Source organism: Saimiri boliviensis, chromosome 12 (genome assembly GCF_048565385.1).
Source record: "Saimiri boliviensis isolate mSaiBol1 chromosome 12, mSaiBol1.pri, whole genome shotgun sequence".
Lineage (NCBI taxonomy): Eukaryota > Metazoa > Chordata > Mammalia > Primates > Cebidae > Saimiri > Saimiri boliviensis.
In genome coordinates, this window is record NC_133460.1 from 17,105,235 (window position 1) to 17,126,653 (window position 21,419).

The 21,419-nt window shown below is 41.2% G+C and overlaps 1 protein-coding gene across 3 annotated transcripts in view; it reads left to right on the forward strand.

The window, feature by feature from the left end:
• Positions 1–21,419, forward strand: part of USP31 (ubiquitin specific peptidase 31) — a 143,050-nt gene that overhangs the window by 50,251 nt on the left and 71,380 nt on the right. For all 3 annotated transcript variants that reach the window (XR_012512750.1, XM_010340861.3, XM_074381930.1), the window contains exons 7-15: positions 1,885–2,065; positions 4,763–4,874; positions 5,408–5,502; positions 6,937–7,014; positions 7,593–7,722; positions 9,936–10,055; positions 12,296–12,521; positions 18,580–18,738; positions 20,269–20,421. Coding sequence is in view for 2 of the 3 variants with exons in the window: in XM_010340861.3 (XP_010339163.2) it covers positions 1,885–2,065; positions 4,763–4,874; positions 5,408–5,502; positions 6,937–7,014; positions 7,593–7,722; positions 9,936–10,055; positions 12,296–12,521; positions 18,580–18,738; positions 20,269–20,421 (1,254 nt within the window). In the remaining variant the exon portion in view is untranslated. The remainder of the gene's footprint in view (positions 1–1,884; positions 2,066–4,762; positions 4,875–5,407; positions 5,503–6,936; positions 7,015–7,592; positions 7,723–9,935; positions 10,056–12,295; positions 12,522–18,579; positions 18,739–20,268; positions 20,422–21,419) is intronic.

Below are 21,419 nucleotides of genomic sequence, written 5' to 3' on the forward strand. Positions count from 1 at the left end.
GAGGGTGCAAAGATAAATAAGATGGTTTCTGACTATGAGGAGGTCATGTCCTGAGTTCTTTTTTTTAACAACCTTATTGAGGCATAATTTACATACAATAAAACTCCACACATTTCATGTCAAGTAGATGACTTCTAAGAAAGACATAAACCATGTGATCACCACCTCCTCTTTATAGTCGGTCTCCCTTCCACTCCCCTCTCTAGGCAACCACTGATCTGATTGCTATCACTCTTTGATAATCTTGTCTGTTCTGTAATTTTATATAATTGGAATCACACAGCATATACTATTTAGTGTTTAAGTTATTTTACTCAACACTGTATGATACTCATTCCTGTTGTATGCGTCAGTACTTTGATTCTTTTTTAGTGTTGATAGTGGTTTTGGTGTGAATATTACCGCAACTTGTTTATCCATTCTCCTCTTGATCGGCATAAGGGTTGTTTAGAATTTTTAGCTATTCAAAGTAAAGCTTCTTAGAATATTAGTAGACTAAAATGTTTCAGAACATATGTTTCTATTTCTTGGGTGAATATCTCAGGGTGAAATTGCAGGATCATCCATAAGTTTGTGATTAACTTTATAAGAAACTTAAAGTTTTTGAATCGGGTCTCCATGTTATACTCACAACAACAATGCACAAGGGTTTCCTTTGGCTGCATCCTTAGCAACATTAATATTGTTGGTATTAGAATTTAAGTCAGTCTAGTGGACGTCAAGTGGTGTCACATTGTGGTTTTATTTGCATTTTCCTGATGCATGCCCTAAATTCAAAGATGTAGAAATAGGTTACTTTAATATGACAAAAATAACTTATTCTGATTTATAGACCACATTATATTTAAGGAATATGTCTACAAAACAATGACTCAAGGTCATCATTTTCAGACCAATAGTTGGGAAGTCTCTCTCCATCTCATTTGCTTATACATGAAACAGACAAAGCAAACTTCAGTTTAAAAACAGTCTGTTGTTGATAAGAGATGGGAGGAGGAGGATGGAGAGGGAAGAGATCTCTTTGGAAACAGACTTGACAGAACTCAGACCCTAGAAAATTACTGATTGAATTTGGAATTTCTTAAATTGCTTCAATATCATTAAATTTCAGTTTGGCCAGTCGTCAATAATGGCTTGGAGACCTCTGTCAAGGGTTGTTCTCAACCTATACTGCAGGCCAGAATTATCTGAGAAGCTTAAAAAACAATAAGAAAACAGATACCTGGAACCCAGCTTAGATCAATTAAGTCAGTATTTCTGAGGAATAGACCCTGGACTTTGTTTTTTAAAAGAAAATTTAAAAGGAAGAATGAAACAAAGCTTCCTGGGTGATTTTTTTTTTTTTTTTTTTTTTAAATATAAGGTCGAATTTTGCTCTTGTCACCCAGGCTGGAAGATTCTTCTAACGGCTCTGAGTCTAGTAGGTGTAGTGTGTAATTTACCTTTTATTTCTTATAAATCTGGCTCTTTAATCAGGGAGAAGAAACTGCTATTGAGTACTGAAGAGCATTCCACATATCCTCATCTTTATTTTTTAAAAATTTATTTGATTACTGGTTGCATGACCTCACTAAATTGTCTTGGTGAATCATCTCAGCACACATGCCCGTCTAAAACTGTATCTAACATTCATTGAAGTGCAGAGTTTTAATTTACAGTTTTTAAGATAAGTAAGGCTAGTTTAAAGAAAATAATAATAGATGCTAAAGAAACTCTCTAACTGCTAGATGAGTAATCTAAGTAGGGTGTTTCTTTTTTTGATTGCAGTTTAATTTACATAATGACTTTTTAAAAAAAGTTTTCTCTGTTGGGTAAATTTCTTCGTTATGAGTGAATAAAAAGAATTTTGAAGAGATAAAATGAGTTGTTTTTATTTTATTTCAGGAATTCACTTAAACAACAACCTAAACCACTTGAAATTTGGCTTGGATTATCATAGACTGTCTTCTCCTACACAAACAGCAGCAAAGCAAGGGAAAACTGATTCACCCACCACAAGAGCAGGCAGCGACAAGATTGTCCTGTTGGTGTGTAACCGAGCCTGCACTGGGCAGCAAGGGAAAAGGTGAGAACTAGATTATTTTCCAGTAAGTACCGAGGCTGTAAAATTCCAGTACTTTCAAACATTTTAAAAAGCAAGGGCAAAAATTCTTACTTTGAGTGGTTAATTTTGATTCTGATATTTAGAAATAATGTATGTACAAGTTGACCTGATTTTTGAGATGGAGTCTTGCTCTGTCGTTCAGGCTGGAGTGCAGTGGTGCAATCTTGGCTCACCGCAACCTCCACCTCGCAGGTTCAAGCAATTCTTTTGCCTCAGCCTCCTGAGTAGCTGCGAGTATAGGCACCAGTCACCACCACGCCTGGCAGATTTTTTTGTATTTTTAGTAGAAATGAGGTTTCACCATGTTGGCCAGACTGGTCTTGAATACCAGACCTCAGACGATCTGCCCACCTCAGCCTCCCAAAGTGCTAGGATTACAGGCATGAGCCATTGCGCCTTGCCAGGACTCTGGTTTTTAAAGCCCATTTCATATGTGTATTTTCAGTTCAGGCTCCTTTTCGGGCTCTAGACCCAATTCTAGCCACTTTCCCGACAGCTTTTATATTTTTATTTTTTTAATTCTTAACATGTCTAGTTGGCTGGTGCGTACTTTTCAATCTTATGTCCCAAATTGAACTCATTTTCTTTCCTTTTAAAACTGGCTTTCCAGTATTTCTTATCTTGGCAAATGGCACCACTCATTCATTCAGCTTTGTAAGTTGGAAATTTAGGAGTCAGAAATCTCTCTCAAATCTGGGTAATGCCCTGTGCAACGGTGTATGGGTGTTTTAGACTATCTCTTAAAGTAACTGTGTCAAAATAGGAATGTAACCTGAGTGTTAACAAGAGACAGATATGTTTCAAGGAGAAAGGACTCAGTGTTTCTTAATATTTGTTAGGATAGCCTTTATGTTAGCCTTTGAAAATTTCACTTTGAAATAAGTTCCCTGCGTGGTAAATAAAATAAATGTAAAATGTGTTGATATGCATATTTATGCTATTCATTGACAGGTATTTTTAGTATTTACACTGTGTTGAGGACTGTTCTAAACACTGTGGATTCAACAGGGAACAAGATAGGCAGGGTCTTTGTCCTCATAGAGCCTCCATTCTAGCTAGGACAGACTGACTATGAACAGGCAAACGTATTTAATGTCAGACAGTTTGTACCACGTCAAAGGCATGAAAACAGACTAGAATGATAGAGTGTGATGGTGGGGAGGCTGACAAGACTACATTCGAAAGGGAGGTCAGGGAAGGCATCTCTGAAGAGACCGCAGCCAGGCTGAGCCCTGGTGAGCTGTGTGAACATGAGGGGAAACGATCCCATGCAGAGAGAACGCCCAATACATGCACACAAGACAGGGAGGAACCTGGTGTGTGTCAGGAACAGAAGGAATGAAGTAAAGAACCTGTGGAATTCCCTTGATGATGCCAGTCTCTGAAAGAGTGAAGTCATTATTTTTTAAAAAACATATGGTTGGGTGATTTACATGTACTTGTAACTCTTTACACATCACAGTCGTTTTTAGGCAGATAGGTTCACTGTTAAGCTACACTACGAGCGAACAGCTTGATAGTTATTGGAAACTGGTTTTTTGGTGATCTTAGCACCTCTGCTTCTCTCTGGGCCTGAGTCAGAGTTCATCTGTTAGTTAGATCATTTGTTCATTCATTCATTCATTCATCTTCTATTTTCTAGACATTCTGTGTTTGTGCTACTAAGATAAATAAATCACAGTGCTTGCTATCAAATAACTGACAGCCTATTGGTGGAGGCAGAAAAATAAACAGGCATCGTTTATAGCACAGTATATACAGGGAACAAACCAACAGGGTGCCTTCTGGAAAAGAATACCTCCCCTGGGTCTTCACATGAGTGAGTAGGAGACAGCCTAGACTAAGAAGGATGGGGAGAGTATTCCAAGCGGAGGGAGTTCCCTGACAAAGACATGGATGTGTGAGAGTAGGACACTTTCAGGGAATTCAGAGTTGAATGACTGGGCATGGACGAGAGTTGAGGCTAGGCTAGTGGTCCTCAACATTGGCTGTGTATTAGAACCACCCCGGGAGCCCCTGAAAACATCTCAGTGCTCAGATCACATTCCAGGCTGGTTTCATCAGAATCTCTGGGGGCTGGACTTGGGCATCATTATGTTCTAAAGCTCCTCTTGTGATTTTGGTCTTCAATCTGTGCTGCTAAGGCCAAGAACCACAGTACTTCTTGGACTCTGTAGGACATAGACAGCTCTGGCAGGGAGTAGGAGCTCACTTTCACTGTTACTTGTTTGCCAGTGCCTTTCTTGTTGTCAGAGACTCAAGAATGTGGCTACCTGTCTGTGAGATCTTCCAGCCCTATCTAGTCCTCTGGTACCCAACCCCTTATGGGTTTGACCTGTGCTGTTTGCCCGGCTCATGTCCAATTCCACCCACTCTGTTCCCATCTTCACTGATCATGCCCTGTTGCTACCTGCTGGCCTAGTACCATACTCCCCTAGAAGCCATTTTGGTGTATTGGCTATTAAATTTCATTTAGAAATCTAAGCTGTTCACCTCCTTAAGAAGAGTTACCATTTTCCTGGGTTTTTTTTTTTTTTTTGGGAGAACTGTCCTAAAGCCAATTATATGGTGATTCTGTTTTAAAAGATCAAGAACAAAAGATAAGTGTTAAAGGAATTACCATACTTTTAAGGTGATTACATTGTTGATGTATGTTAGATTTGGACTGCCTTTTGTGCTGCACTTAGAGAAGACAGTAGCTTGGGACCTTTTGCAGAAGGAAATCTTGGAGAAGATGAAGTATTTCTTGAGGCCCACGGTTTGCATTCAGGTTTGTAAGCATTTTGTTATTCCAACAAAGCATGGTTATGTACTCAGTGAAGAAACAGTCATTGCAATGAAATTTGAGTTTCCTGTGTTTAGATTCCCACGACTGAGAATTTATTTCTCATTTTATGAAAGGAACTAGCCACTGCAAGGTTTTCCTTGAACTGCTCCATATTCCTTTATAATATTTATCTAATAACAGTACATGATCAGCTTGGAAAGGATTTAGTAAAATGTTTATCTGTATATTTAAAAAATTATTGCTATGTCAAGTTATCCATGGAAGATCATTAAGCTGATGTTTAGTAAAGGCAGTGTGTTACTTGTTTTGCATAATATATTTGATATGTAAGTTGCATTTGAGTAAATCATATTTAAAATGTATTAGAGTGGCTCAACAACCTTACAGAATATTATAGAGAACCATTTTGCAGAATGAGCAGTTTACTGTAACTCTAATTTGTTTTGAAAATGCCACTGTGAAGCAGATGCCCTTGAAGAAAAATTTGGCTTAATTCTCATTAACATCTGATGCAGGTGTGTCCATTCAGCTTGCGTGTGGTCAGTGTTGTTGGAATAACATACTTGCTGCCCCAGGAGGAGCAGCCCCTGTGCCACCCAACAGTAGAAAGGTAAAAAAAAAAAAATTTCCTTTTAGAATTTCACATATGCTCATGTGTGATTTCAAGTGATGTCTGATATAATTTCCACATAAGTGTGCAGGGTTCTTTAGGGTCATTTTGAAATTAAGTCCTTATTTTACTTTTGCTTCATGCTTGGGTATGATATGTTTGATGATCTTTCTTGAAATAAGAAAAGCCCTGGAGGACTCATGTTAGGAAACAAATTAACGTATGTCCTAGGACTGCAGATAAATTACACTTTCATATTCACCAGGAATGAAGTTTTGTAAAGTAACGTTCTAATCAGGCCACATGCTTCCTTAAAACCCTTGTATGGTGACTTGTGGCCTAAAAGATAAAGCCAGCATTCCACAGTATAAGAAGTTCTTCACAGTTTGAACTCCACTTACTCCCCTTTTGTCAGGCCTTGCTCTTCCTCTCCCCACTATCTCAAACTTTCAGCAGCGTTAAAAGTCCTGATGATTGTTTGAACAGACGATACTATTTTAATATGTGTGCTTTGCATGTGTGGTTTCCTGTGTCCATAATTTCTTTTCCTTTAAGCCCTTTTTTTATACTGTCCTTCCTCCCACCCTCCGCAACCTGCCTCATAGAATTAGTCACTCTACTCTGCTACCTCTGTGCTGTCTAAATCTGTTAATATTTACAGTACTTTATTGTATTAATAAAATAATATACATATATACACACTATATGTCTGAATATATATAATATAAATATGAAAACTCATTTTTATAATAAAAATTATAAAAATGATTTTTTTCAACAAATACTGTAGTATTTCAGGATTTAAAAAAGTGTACAATATGGTTCTGCTTGAAAGCTCACTGTTTGGATTTAGAGATTATAGCTAATAGATTAGACAACGATCCAAAGTATTACACAACATAAACAAGATTAGACGGGTAATAGTAACTGAGTTCTGGGTTTCTCAGGAGATGGCAAGGAGCCAGTGAAGTTGGGGGAGGGTAGCTTTGGAGGAAGGAGGAAGAAGGACGCAGTCTAGAGCAGGTGTGGCATGTTAGTGGAGAGGTGGGAAGGTGCAAGGGCTGACTTTGTTCCCAGTGACTGCTGTCCAGTGTCTATTTGGGTAGATGAAAAATTGGGCAAGAAGTTGGGAAGGTCATAATGACTGTCTGAGAGTGATCATCAACAACCTTATAACATGACACTAAATTTCTTCCAGTCTCTTTATTGTTAACACTGTATCGGGCTTTTTAATTTAAGAGGTTTTCAGTTTAGTTGTAATATAGTTATTAAATCAGTGGTTATAGCGGTCTTGCCAAAAACTTTTTCTGTTGGGGAACTATGATGAAGATTTTCATTAATCACATTATGACTTTTGGGTAGGACATAATCACATTAAGTAAAATCATTTGCTTAGAAAATAATATGTGGCTTCCCTCTCCACATACTCTATAGGGCATTAAAATCTTGCGGACCAGGTGGCACTGCTCATGTGAAATTAGTAGTCGAGTGGGACAAGGAGACAAGAGATTTGTGAGTATTTTTAAAGTTAGTATTTATAGAAACATTGTTTTAATTATCATTTTTGTAGCACACCTTTGATATGTTAAATGAGCTGAAACACAAATCTCCCTTCTCTTTAGCTAAGTATCCAGCTGTGTTGTTAACCCTTTGCTTAAGCAGTTTATTATTCCTTTCCTGTACATTCTTTCTTCCCAATCTCAGAACCTTATAACATTTGTCCACTGCTGAAAAAGAAGCTGTATATTCATTAACTACTATATAGGTTCATTTACTTTAATTTTTAATTCTAGAAAGTGATGTAGGATGCGTGTTCTTAGATGTAAAGGAGAGGAGTATGTGATTTAACCAATACAGTTCATTGCCAAACACAGAAAAATCTAGTCAGTTATGGAAATAACTTCGTATACAGAGAACTTTTCAAGAACATTTTGGAATATAGAAAAATTGAGTCACTACTTTTGTTTTCTTACACATTGATTTTTTTTTTTTTGGTTATGAGTTTATGGCCACTTCACAAAGGTGTAGTTTTATTTTTGCATCTGTTTTGCAAGACATTCTCTGATAGATGCTTTTCCTCCTAATTGCAGCTTGTTTGTAAATACTGAAGATGAGTATATCCCTGATGCAGAAAGTGTTCGTCTGCAAAGGGAGCGTCATCATCAGCCTCAAACCTGCACTTTATCCCAGTGTTTCCAACTCTACACCAAAGAGGAGCGGGTAAGAGGTTGGGCAGCATTTCCTGGGTGCCCAGGGCTGGAGGGAGTGGGGCATGGCAAGATGACAGTGGAGAAACAAATCGTGGCCCAGAAATCACCACAGGATTTTTGCATGTATGTAAGTCTGCACATGTAATGGACATCTTAGTGCTGTTGCTTTTAGGACTTTAACAAAAAGTTGTAAGTTTCTAGAAAACCTTGATTAATTGAGATACTCTAGAACTGAACCTTTGTAGTTCGTTCTTTTTAATGGTTAATTATCAAGTTTTGGTGATTTTCTTTCTCAGTTTAGAAGTGTTAAGATATTTTCCTTAGAAACTAAAACAGTGATTCTTGACTTTTTGGTACTAAGAACATAGGTCCAAGCACCCATTTAAATTAAAATTAAATAAACAGTTCAGTTCATTTGTTGCATTAGCCATGTTTCAAGTGCTCAGCAGACACATGGTAACTGACAGCTCCCATATTGAACAGTGTAGATATAGACCAGAGAGTAGACAGCAAAGCTTTGCAGGTAATAGGGACCCGGTAAGTATTTAAATGAATGGATGGACAGAGAGATGGGTAAATAAGCCTCTATGGGTGGGGCCTAGGCCTGTGTGATTTTTATGCACCTTATAAACATTGACCAGAGTACTTGGAGTTCATCTAACCTTGCATTGACTACTAGTTGTAACCCTTCAGTCTTAAGTAGAGGGAGTCATGCAATTTCAGGATTGAAGGGGACTTTAAAACTCCTTTATTCTAGTGGTTGGGTTATTCTGCTTAATCTCAAATAGGTGATTGTTTAGCCTCAGTTTGAATATCTTTTGTTATGAGGTGTTTGCCTTCTTGAGACAAAGAGATACCATTTTTCCTCTGGAGAGCTCTGACGGTGACTTAAGTTAACCTGAAATATGTCCACTTGTTACTACAGCCAACAATTGTTCTCTTTCTTAAATTCATTAAGACTCAGAAGTCCTAATTTTATTTTTGTCTATTCAAATATTTGAAAATAATTTTTGTATTTCCACTGAGTCTTGTCTCCCCCACACTGCTTTTAGCTAGTTTCTTTAATAATAGTTTTTCATAAGACATGTTTTTTTCCAGTTTTGCACTCAATTATGAAATAGTTGGCTTGAAACTGGTTGATTGTAAGTTCTCTATGGCACCTTGCCCTATTTGGCTTTTTATTTATTTTATTATTTTTAATGACTTTGGAGATGTTTGGTAATGGCACAAAGATTATGGATGAGCAAATCTACTAGATGCCAGCAGTGATATCTGCAGAACATCTCACTGATCTAGAGTGCTAGCAAGGCACCTTTCAACAGGGTGTCATTTGTTTAGTAGGTGTTTGTTGAGTACATACCATGTTGGGTATCATACTGGTACTGGAGAAATAGCAGGGGCCTAAATAAACCACGTTGTTGCCTTCATGCTGTTTATAGTCTAGTGGAACAAGTAAATAAAGGAAGCAAAGGTCCTGGGGCAGGAAGCAAAGGTCCTTGGCAAGACTCTCAAACAGAAATGAAGCCAGTGTTTCTGGAGGACAGGAGGTAAGGGAGAATTGACAGTATAGGCTCCATGAGAGCAGGTACGCCACGTGTGTTGATTACTAAATAATTTCAGTATCCAGAGCAGAGCATGGCACATACAAAATGACATCCGGCCAGGTGCAGTGGCTCACGCTTGTAATCCCGGCACCTTGGGAGGCTGAGGTGGATGGATCGCCTGAGCCCAGGAATTCAAGACCATTTGGACAACATAGCAAAACCCCGTTTCTACCAAAAATACAAAAAAAAAAAAAAAAAATTAGCTGGGCATGGTGGTGTGTGCTTGTGGTCCCTGCTACTCAAGAGACTGAGGTGGCAGAATCGCTTGAGCCTAGGAGGTGGAGGTTGCAGTGAGCCAAGATCGCAACACTGCCCTCCAGCCTGGGTGATAGAGCGAGACACTGTTTAAAAAAAAAATGAAAGTAATATTTAACATTTATATTTACTAATTTAGTTGTTCCTCTTTGAGGGATAATCTGTTCAGCAAAGTAGAATCCGTTTAGAGTTTGGGTGCCAGCTCTGGCCACTTTTTTTTGATTGTTTTATTCCATTGATGCCCAGCACCTGCAGTTTCCAGAGAGATTCTGAGTTGCGCCATGCCCTGGCTAAGGCATTAGTCCAGCCTTAACACCGTTTTGCGTTAAGTGGTACTTACTGGGAGTCATGCTTCTGTTTTCAGCTCGCCCCTGATGATGCCTGGCGTTGCCCACATTGTAAGCAGCTGCAACAGGGAAGCATTACATTAAGCCTGTGGACTCTACCTGATGTGCTTATTATACATCTAAAGAGATTTCGGCAGGTACGGAAATCCTCTATCCTCAGGAACAAACAAGCTGTGACCAAGTTTCTTATGCCCCCTGCTGATGGGCTGTCTGAGGGCTCTTTGGTGTCCCTGTTTGAACCAATGAGTCCTGTCTGTGTATGTTATGGACACACTTTTGTCCCTGTGTTTAGGGTTATGTTTGTTTGTTTTTTTTCCCAAGGCAACATTTGATTTTAGTTCATATTGCAGATATTTTATTTTGTTCTTGACTTGTAAATGTTGTGCTTAAATTTTGTTAAGTGTACTCTGGGATTTAAAAAGAACTATGTAGGGATCCTTTCTGGGGGAGGTAGAATTCTATTTCTGTCTAATATAATGGGTGTTCTGCTCCTGAGGAGCTGTTGTATGGTTGGATAGATGAGTCATAAATAAATAACAAAGAAAATCTGCTTTGAATTGTATTGCTTTGTGAGTCAGTTTTTCCAAAAAGGCTGTCTATTCCCTGAGGTTAGGATTGTCTAGACAGTCTCATTGTAAGAGGTAAATGAGAAGTGAATGTTAGCAAACTCCATGAGGCCTGACTCTAAGGTTGTATCTGAAAGATGAGCAGGCTTTTACTAGGTGAGGTGGAAGCAGGGATCACCCACACGGGGGCAGAGGGAGCAGTGCGCGCACAGCTCGGCAGTCGAGAAAGCATGGCCTGCATTAGAGGTTGGAGCAGGCCAGCTGGGCAAGTGCTCCAGAGGGTGGGGCATTGGCGGGAGTTGATAGAAGAGGTAGGAACCCTTTGTGGGTGGAGTAGGATTCTGATGAAGAGTTTTAAGCAGAGAAGCAACCTTCCAAATCTGTGTTTTCTTGAAAAGATTATTCTGTTTATAGTGTAGAGAACAAATTAGAGACTACAAAAATGAAGATTAGGGAGACCTGGAGGAGACTATTGCAGTCATCCAGGGTGGGCTGCGAATGGATGGAATAGGTTGTGCCTGTAGAAATGGAGAGATGTTCAGGACTGTCTGAGGAGGCGGATGTGTCAGGGGCGATACACACATGGTCCTGAGGTCCGGGGCTTTCACGCAGAGGTTTGAGGTTCAGCTCCTATGGGAGTGAAGAGTGGGCATTTGCTGTCCACTGCATATTCTGTTGAGATCTGCAAGCGGAAAGCTGGTTGAGGGTTTGGATCCTAGTCTGCTCTGTCTCCTTCCCCAGACACAGAGTAACTTCCCCAGCTTTCTATTTTCTTTTGAAGGCCTGTCACCACCCTTCCAGCAACCCAGATGCAAACCTGCAGTGTCCTCTTTGACTCTTCTTCCTTGTCCCTCTCATCTAGGCATGGCCATGCCTCATCGACTCCTGTGTGTCCCCTCCCCATTCTTTCTGTCACCCTGCTGGTTCAGACGTTTTGTTACTTTTCAGCTGGTCACTGTTGCCATGTTTTTTAATTGATTTCTTCACCTCCATTACTCCTATTTCTAACATGTTTTGTGCACTGCCTATACAGTTCTTCACTCACAATTCTGGTGACACCACCTCCTTCATAAAAGCCTTGGAGGATATGGTCCAGATTCTTCAGCCTGGCCTTCCTGACTACCTAGGACCCATTGTCCCTTTCTGTCATGAACATTTTTCTTCCCTTCACAGACCCATATATAGCTCCTTAGGGTGGGCATATGTATGCCTGGTTAATTTTTTAAAGTTCCCATAGACACAGGAAGCATGTAGTCAATATCTGTTTAACTGATGGCTTGATTTCAAGGCATTTCCCTGTAAGCTTAATGGATAATACAGATTATCTGAGATTGCCACTGAGTGAATATGTTAAGTGAAGTCAGTGTTGCCTTGTGATGTGCCTGTTGGAGGAGGTGGGGGAGAACAGGGGCTGCTTAGCGAGTAGCTCTTCTGCACCAGGCACTGTGGTTTGCCCTTCACAGAGCCATCATTTCATCAGTTTTCATGCCTCTTTGACAGAGGTATCAGATGAACCACCTGAAATTGTCATTTTTTTGTAAGTGAAATGCTTTAAAGCCCTTTAACAGATAAGGTAATGGAGACTCAGAGAGGCTGATTTACCACCTCTATGTGGATCCTCACTGGTTCCACCTTAGCTGATATTAAAGCCTGTTCCTCTAGATAGCTAAATCTATCATCTGTTTCCCTGTTTTGTATGTCTTGGGAAACATCAGATAGGTGACTCAAACTACTTTATCTGATAGGTTCCATAGTCCCTGCTACTGCTTGCATTAAAGTATAACCAGAACTTGTTTTTCTTCTTGCAACAGGAAGGAGACAGGCGCATGAAACTTCAGAACATGGTCAAGTTCCCCTTGACTGGCCTGGACATGACACCTCATGTGGTTAAGAGGAGCCAGAGCAGCTGGAGCTTGCCATCCCATTGGTCCCCGTGGAGACGGCCCTATGGACTCGGGAGGGACCCTGAGGACTACATCTATGACCTGTATGCTGTGTGCAATCACCATGGCACCATGCAAGGGGGGCACTACACAGGTCTGCAGTGTGAGAGGCTGCGTGTCTGTGCTGGCGAGTCCTTCAGATGGGTTTGCTTGTGACGGGGTGGCTTTAGAGCCTCATTTCCCTTCCGGTAGGCAGTGTGCCAACTGCGAGGACAGTTTCCATCTTCTATATCTCTGTCCAAGGGCAAATAAATGAACATTCTTCCTCCTCTTCCTGAGTGGGGTCATCCAGTAGGTACCTGACTGACTGCTTGGGGAATGATTTGTGCAGATGGGATGGTCAGGTCAACTGGGGATTTGCTCTTTGTTTACCTATCTTGCACTCACCATTTAAGGTTTTGCTGGACTTCCTTGAGGTTCTGGCCTCTCCCTTATTTTAAGATTGTGAACTACTTTTTTTTTTTTTAAATTAAAGATGAGGTGTTGCTGTATTGCCCAGACTGGAGTACAGTGGTTATTCACAGATGTGATTATCACACACTACAGCCTTGAACTGCTGGGCTCAAGCAGTTCTCCTGCCTCATTCTCCAGAGTAGCTGGGATACAAGTGCATGACACTTTTATAGTGTCTTTAAAGTGACTTAGAAGGGTTTTTCTTTTTGTTTTAAGGTGAAATTTACCTTGTCATTTCGAAAAGCAACTGTGTTCATCATGAAATTTAGAGGCTAGACGTGGAAAGAAAAACATCATCTGTGGGCTTGTCACTCAGAGAATTGCTAGTAATTTTTTGAAATTGCGATAAAATATACATTTATTATATGTATATAATAAAATATACATAACAAGATGTACCATTTTAACCATTTTTAAGTGTACAGTTCAGTGACATTAAGTACACTCACATTGTTATGCATCCATCATCACTGTCTATCGCTACAAGTTTTTAATCTTCCCAAACTTAAAACTCTGTACCTAATAAACACTAATGCCTGTTTCCTCTCCCCTCAGCTATGACAAGCACTATACTTTCTGTCTTTGTGAATTTTACTACTCTTGGTACCTTTTATAAATGGAGTCATTCAATATTTGTTCTTTTGTGACTGGCTTATTTCATGTAGCATAATGTTTGTAAGGTTCATCCATGTTGTAGGAGGTGTCATAATTTCCTGCCTTTTTAGGGATGAACAGTGCTCTACCATATGTAGGTAATATTTTGGTATGTAGTATATACTTGACGTGTTTTTTCTTAAGTTTTTGCCATTATTTTCCACTGTTGGGATTATACTGGCATTTCGTTGTTGTTGTTCAAGTGAACATTTCTTGAGCACCTCACATCCTGCTTGCTCTGGGCTCTATCACAGCAGAGGTCAGTAGGTTCCAGCCTCTATCTTCCGAGAGTGTAATCAAGTAGGGGGAGACATGGGTACAGATACGATTTGAAAAGAGGAGTCCCATGTCATGAGTTCTGTGGTGGAGGTGTGAGCAGTGGGCGGAGGTCGAAGCCAGAGGAGAGGGAGGCCAGAGTGTACTGGAGGGGCAGCGTCAGCTGTTGGGGAGAGGAACCTGCTGCCTCACCTCATGGGCCAGTGGGGTGTATAGGCAGGTCACAGATTTAGAAGCACAGCAGCACAGTGAGGGGTGAGTGGCGCATACGCTTCTGTGTCCTCATCTTCATGCCTAGTGTTGTAACAGAAGTAGCTTGATGTGGACACTTAATTTTTTTATAAATACTTTTTAATGACCACAGAATGTTCTGTTGATAGACCTCTAATGTTATCTAACCATTCCCCATTGCTGAACGTCTATATTGTTTCTGGTTTTTAACTTTTCATGTAACATTGATGAATATCATTATGCTCATTCACTTTTTCTGAATTTTGATTCTGTGTTTTCTTGAGATTGAGTCTCGGAAATGGAAGGACCTGCATGAGCCTTTGGGAGCCAGGCAGATTTCAGGGCTTCATTTGTTGATGTGAATAATTTGGTTATCCATGTGAGTGGCTAGGATTTGGATTTCTGCATCCTTCACACTCGGTGTGTTATACATGTATACTTCTCAGGGACTTTCTTGATTAATTCAGTGATTTCTGCAACAAGACCCCAAGTGCTATTGCTGACCATTGATTTATAAAGGTAGGGAGAGGTGGAAGAGGGGTTTGGTCTGCACAGTCCCAGGTACTGTTAAATCTCTGGGACTCTTTTCTCTAGCATTTAGTCATGAGCCACGGCAGAGGAGTCTGTTGGCCTTCCCAGCTTTCATACTTACTCTTTCAGTCTGTTCCCTTCCAGGAGGGCAGGGGTCAGGGAAGATTACTGGACACAGTCATCTTTTCTTGAAACCCTTTTAGTTCAAGTTCTTTAAATATATATTTTTTCTTTTTTTCAAACTTATTTTACTGCCAGAAGCTCTTTAAATATTTAAATGCTGCAGGCAGCAACTGTATGTGAGAGGATCGATCCCAACTGAGTACATCTCGTAATGGAATGGCTTGGATTGCCTCTGCCTGCTCTAGGAAGCACTTTCAAGGAGAGAAAGAAGCTAGAGAAGTTTAAAAGATGCTCTCACTTCATAGAAGACAAAAGTTAACATGAATTAAGTGTTTAGATATAGTTTTGCCTTATACTTTGGTTTAAACCATATTTCAATGATGATAATAGTATTATTTGGTATCTTACATATTTTAGATATCTGTTTTATGGGGGGCATGTGTACAGATACTGTGTCTAGTTGGGTTTTTGCTTTTGTGGCATTACCAGTCATGTCTGTGTTCTTTGGTACTGAGTGATGGAATTCTATACTTGTGGACTCTTAAAATGGAAAGGGATGTACAGGTCATTTGACTTCACAACTCATCCAGTGTGGTAACACCTTTGCCAGCATCCTCAATTGATGTTCAGCTCGGCTTTGATAAATAATCCATTTTCCATTTATAATACTGTTTTTCAAGAAAATACAGACTGGCTTATTACGTAGTTTCTAAGAAGAAATTGATGGAAAGAATAGGACAGCGCTAGATGTTAGCATCATGTTGGTCTTTATGTATAGAAGAGACCTTGAAAAATGCCTGGAAACCCCCAACTACTTTAGAGGCAGTACAGTTTGTTGGAAGGAGCTTGGGTTAGAAGCCAGACACATCTTTCTAGCTCTGTGTCCTGAGCCACTGTCCCCTAACTTGGCTACTACCATGTCAGTGAACCAGAAGGTGGTCATGCTGACCTCAAAGGACCCATTACCCAGGATGTGCTCAGATGTTTTCTGTATTATTTCCCCTTTCTCATGCTGAGGCCATCCATAACACTACTTTTTTAGTATATGAGATGTTTAGAGTCTTAGAGAACATTTTAAATATTCTTGTTGAATTTAAGTATTGTTGAATTAAAGATACTCTGTTTTTAAGTTTTTTCTTTTTCTTTTTTTTAAACTTTTTCCCCCATCAATTTTTATTTTAAGTTCAGGGGTATGTGTGCAGAATGGGCAGGTTTGTTACTTAGGTAAACGTGTGCCATGGTGGTTTGCTGCACAGATCATCCCATTACCTAGGTATTAAGCCCAGCATGCATTAGCTATTCTTCCTGATGCTCTCCTACCCTCCACCCCTCCCTTTTTTTTTTTTTTTTTTTTTTTTGAGACGGAGTTTCGCTCTTGTTACCCAGGCTGGAGTGCAATGGCGCGATATCGGCTCACTGCAACCTCCGCCTCCTGGGCTCAGGCAATTCTCCTGCCTCAGCCTCCTAGTTTTTTTTTGTTTTTTTTTTTTTTGTATTTTTAGTAGAGACGGGGTTTCACCATGTTGACCAGGATGGTCTCGATCTCTCGACCTCGTGATCCACCCGCCTCGGCCTCCCAAAGTGCTGGGATTACAGGCTTGAGCCACTGCGCCCGGCCCTCCACCCCCCATTTTTAAGTGTTCTTTTGGAATGCTTATTTTATTTTTTGAGACAGGGTCTCGCTTTGTCACCCAGGCTGGAGTGCGGTGGTATGATTGTGGCTCACTGCATCCCCAACCTCCCAGGCTCAAGAGATCCTCCCACCTCAGCTTCCCAAGTAGCTAAGACTGTAGGTGTGTGCCACCACACCTGCCTAATTGAAAAAAATTTTTTTGTAGAGTCAGGGCCTACTGTGTTACCAGGCTTGTATTGATCTCTTGATCTCAAGCAGTCCTCTTGCTTCAGCCTCCCAAAGTGTTGGGATTATAGGCATGCCCGGTCTGGAATGTTTATTTTGATGTATTCTTTATTTTGCACTGGTTCTAGCTATAATCAATGGTATCTGAATGGCTAACTTGTGTAAGGATTCTAGAGCAGTGCTTCTCACACCATCTGTGATGAAGAACTTGTTTTTTTCCTACTTTAAAACTTGCAATCCTTTATGAACTAGTGGTTTTGTAAAAGTGTAATAAAAATAGTATGGCAGTATCAGATTGCTATAAAACTTTAAGTGCTTTTCTCCTTTTTGGTGCTTCTCTCGTGTGGGCTGGTGTCAGTCCATGAACCATAATTCGAGTAGCACTGGCCTAGAAAATACTTCAGAAAGTAGTGCTAGGAAGAAAAGTAAGTAGAATTATTTTGTAATTAATGAGTACACTGTGCTGCCTCAGTTTCCACACTCAGAAGAGACCATCCTGAAGAGGAGCAGGCTGAAAGGAGTGAAGGCTGTTCTGTCTCCTCTTCCTGGTGCGTCTCTCACAGCTCTGCTTCCACTCACCGCTCAGGAATAGCAGCCACTCCCCAGTTAGGTCATGGGTACATCAAGTCTGACTTGACGCCATTGGCCAAACAATTGCTGTGTTCTTACAGCTCCATTTGCTGCTTGCATTTTAATTTCTGGAGAGAAATTAAAAAGAAGGGAGTTCTGGTTCTGGCAAGTCCTCAGCTGCAAATAACTTCCCTCCTTCCATTCATAGATTGATATTCCACTCTCCTTTTGGGAGACTTGTCTGTTGTAGCCCTTTCTCACCTGAGTCCCTTTTATCCTTTAAGACTCCATACTTGCAAAAGTGGTTATGGTCCCTTGAGGCAGTCATTCCCAGTGCCTCTCAGGACCTTATCTGACCCATCCCGGGGACCATCCTGAGTCTCTTCCAGCATTCAGCTAAATGTTTTAGCATTTGTTTATTCTCACCCCAAATAAATGCCTATTTTTAGAAAATGTGGTCATAATGTACTTTTCTGCATCAAGCTTATAGCACTCTTTGATATATACCCTCACAGGATGACTGGCTAATGAACTCTTAAGTTTTTATCTTCTTGCTGCTACTTGAATGTTCTTTATTTCTAGCTCAGGCTTAGAATTTGGACTGGAAAGAAGTCTTCCTGCATTCATGAGCTCATATGTTCTCAATCTGCCAGGGAACTTCCATGGAGCATGGTTTGTGCTCCTCCCTGAGCACAGGGACTCAGGATAGGGCTTCAAGTGCAAGCTAAGGACTTGATAAACCTGAAGTGAGCTGGGCTCCTGCCTTACACCAGCTTCACAACCTTGGACAAGCAGGTTAACCTTTTTCAACCTCTGGAAATTGGGAGTAATAAAAGAACAAATCTTAGGATTAAACAAGTTGCCTGGTACATAATAAGTGTTAAATATTATCTGCTATCATATAATTACATTGTTATTTCTATTCATATTATTTTCAATTTTAATAGACATTGAAATGTTGCAACACACCGAACTCAGGGTTTCTTGACTCTGGCACTGTTGACATTTTGGCCAGACAATTTTGTGTCACGCAGGGCTGACCTGTGCATTATAGAAGTTTAGCAGCATCCGTGGCCTCTACCCACTAGATGCCAGTAGCACCTCTCCCCTGAGTTGTGACAATCAAAAATGTCTCCATTGGTTGCCAAATTCCACCCTGCCACAAACAGGTCCCTGGTTGAGACCCACTGGTTTAAATAAATACATGTATTTTCTAAGATGAAATAGAACTGCATCTACTTGGAATAGTTCGGAATTTCTGAAGACATTTTGCTAGAGTGTGATATAGAATTTAGAATGGTTTTTTTGTTTTGTTTTGTTTTTACCTCTTTTGTGTTGCTACACGCAGCCTTAAAATGTTGAGTTAATTAGATGAGCCAGAGAGGAGGTGTCTGTGGGTCGCATGAAGTGGCTGGTGTAGCCTCCCCTGGTGCTGATGGCACGCTCTCTTTGGCAGCATACTGTAAGAACTCTGTGGATGGCCTCTGGTACTGCTTCGACGACAGCGACGTGCAGCAGCTGTCGGAAGATGAGGTCTGCACGCAGACGGCATACATCCTCTTCTACCAGAGGCGGACAGCCATCCCGTCGTGGTCAGCCAACAGCTCGGTGGCAGGTGAGGTCCATTCTTGTTCTTGGGCTGTTGTTTCCAGAGCAAAAGATTGTAATGAATGGTCTAGAGGACCTCTCTGGAGGGTCTCTTGACTCTGTCAGTTTGATCAGATGAGTCTTCACATTTCCATTTAACCTGGAAACTAAAATGATTGTAGTCAAGGAAGTGGGGGAGGAATGTGAGAGCAGCTGTAGCCCAGCAGAATTCACCTGGGGCCTGATGCAAAGAAAGCTCTCAATGTATACTTGAGGATAAATGCACAGATGAGCTGAAAAGCAGGGTGGCATACTACCCCCTGTTCTGGGGTTTCCTGGAGCCTGTCCCATCTGGGACACATAGCGATCATCTGTAATATGGGTATAATAATAATGCCTACCTCATGGGGTCGTTGTAAGCATCCAATTGGGTAAATGTATTATGTTAAAGCATTTTGTAAAGGGTAAAGGACCATTAGAAATAGTCTGCTTTTCCAGTGAGAAGATTGGCCTCTTCTGTTAGAAGAAGGATTGATGGCTGTGATAATATTAGATGACTTGGGTTTAGCCGGATGACATCCAGCCTGTTGTGTTTAATAAACGCAGGGGCCAGTACCCACACACAGTATGAATGAATGCAGCCACACATAATCCAAACAAGTGGACACACGTTTCTGAATGCAGAGTTGGACTTCAAGAGAGCGTGACAGAGGATTGGAATGTGGTAATGTGCAATCAGATCAGGGTAGGGGCTGTGAACCTTTGCTCTTCTTGAAGCTTGCAGCGGGGTGAGGTCAGAGCAGCGAAAACAAGGCATCTCTCAAGCAGAGTGACCCCCTGCTGGGGGCCAGGCCCATCCAGTGTACAACCACCCACTCACTTAAGAGAACGGGAACTCCAGTGCTCTTTTGCCAGTCTCAGATGTGCTCAGAAATGATACCTTCTTAAGGTCTACTTGAGACGGTCATGCTGCTTCATGTACTCCATTTCTAGAGCAATTTCTTTTGCTCTGATAAATATTTAAGGGTATTCCTGGAACAGACAGGGCAGATTGACATATAACTCTGTGTGTGTGTATTACTAGTATTACGAAAATTGTTTAAAATTTCCATAAAACAGTGAGGCGGAGAGAAAAACAGTACACTGCCACTTCCTCTCTTCTCTTTATGTAAGAAATACTACTGCAATTACTTAGAACAGTGCCTGGCATGTAGGTGCTTAATAAATATTTGTGGAGCGAATGTGTGAATGCTTGTCTATTCCATTCTCTTGCCAATTCTTAAGACTCAAGAGTTCAGACTTGCATTATAAAGTATCCCTATCCTTGCCATTTATTACTACAAATTGCATGTGTCCAGAATCTGCCTTCCATCTTTTCATCCTAACTGGGGATATTCAAGCAGGCACGATATGATGCAGGGTGTGGGAATTGGTGCTGACCTTGGGGTGAGGACATCAGTACCCCCAGCTCAGCTCATAGCACTTTCATGAGGTTGTATGTGGCTCAGGCTGCCGAGGGACCCTGACCTGACCTCCATGCCTGTTTTCCTCTTTGCAGGCTCCACGAGTTCTTCCTTGTGCGAACACTGGGTGAGCCGGCTCCCGGGCAGCAAGCCAGCCAGTGTGACCTCTGCAGCTTCCTCCAGACGCACCTCCCTGGCCTCGCTCTCTGAGTCCGTGGAGATGACTGGAGAAAGGAGTGAAGATGATGGTGGGTGTGGGTTTTGGTGACAGATTTCCAGAATGGTTACTCACAGACACAGCAGAGTCCCTTGTGTTTTTCCTAGGAGCTAAGTCCCATGGAGATGGTAGGAGGACTCAAAGGGAGCTATAGAGAGTGGAGCTGCGTAGTCGTTGGTTACGATCCTAAGAAGCATTTTGTATTAACTGAGAGTCATTTGCTTCTCTGTGTCCCAGTATTTTCTCCTTCCACTTCATTATTTTCTACTTTTCAGGTCTCTTGTGGAGGCTGGAGCTTTATATGCCAGTGTATACTTCCCCACCTCCCACCCTCCAAAGTGTTTTAAAAAGTAGAATAGCTAGAAGGGGCCCAGGCCACCTGGTGGGGAGTCAGCTCCAGGCTTGACATGGAGACCCCTGGCTCTCTTGGTCCCAGGAGCACCTCACCTTTCTACCATGATGCTCTCCAGAGAGGAAGCTGTGGGATGTTCTTTTTGGTGTGGAAGCATCTAGAACAAAAACTGTTGTTGCCTTTGCATCGAGGTAGTAAAAATTCTGATAAAAAAATTGAACTCTTTTTTTTTTTCTTTTTAAACTTTAACTTGCTGCTTGGGTAATGGCAGGATAGGCCATTACCTATCCAGGGACCCAGGCGGTGTGGGAAGGACCGGGCAGCCACAGTACTGGGAGCTGGAAGGAGGAGTGAGGGCAGTTTCTATAATGAGCACAGTGACTCATCTGCCAACAAGTTTCAGTCTGTAGCCAGCATTTCGATCGCTGTAATCTGCTTCTAGTGGTGATGGATAATTCTGAAAAACTGAAATTGAGTTAAAATTGCAAGAGTCTGGAAGAAGAATGCCAGGCAAAGAGAGCTGCACCATAGGTCTAGCTCTGCCACCTCTTCTGGCTTGTTGCCTCCTTACTTGTAAAATAAAAACATTGGACTGCGGTTCCTAAGCTCCTTCCGGCTCCTCACATTTCATGGAAAACTGACTAGTGAACCTTTGCTTGTTTAGGCAGAGATTATTT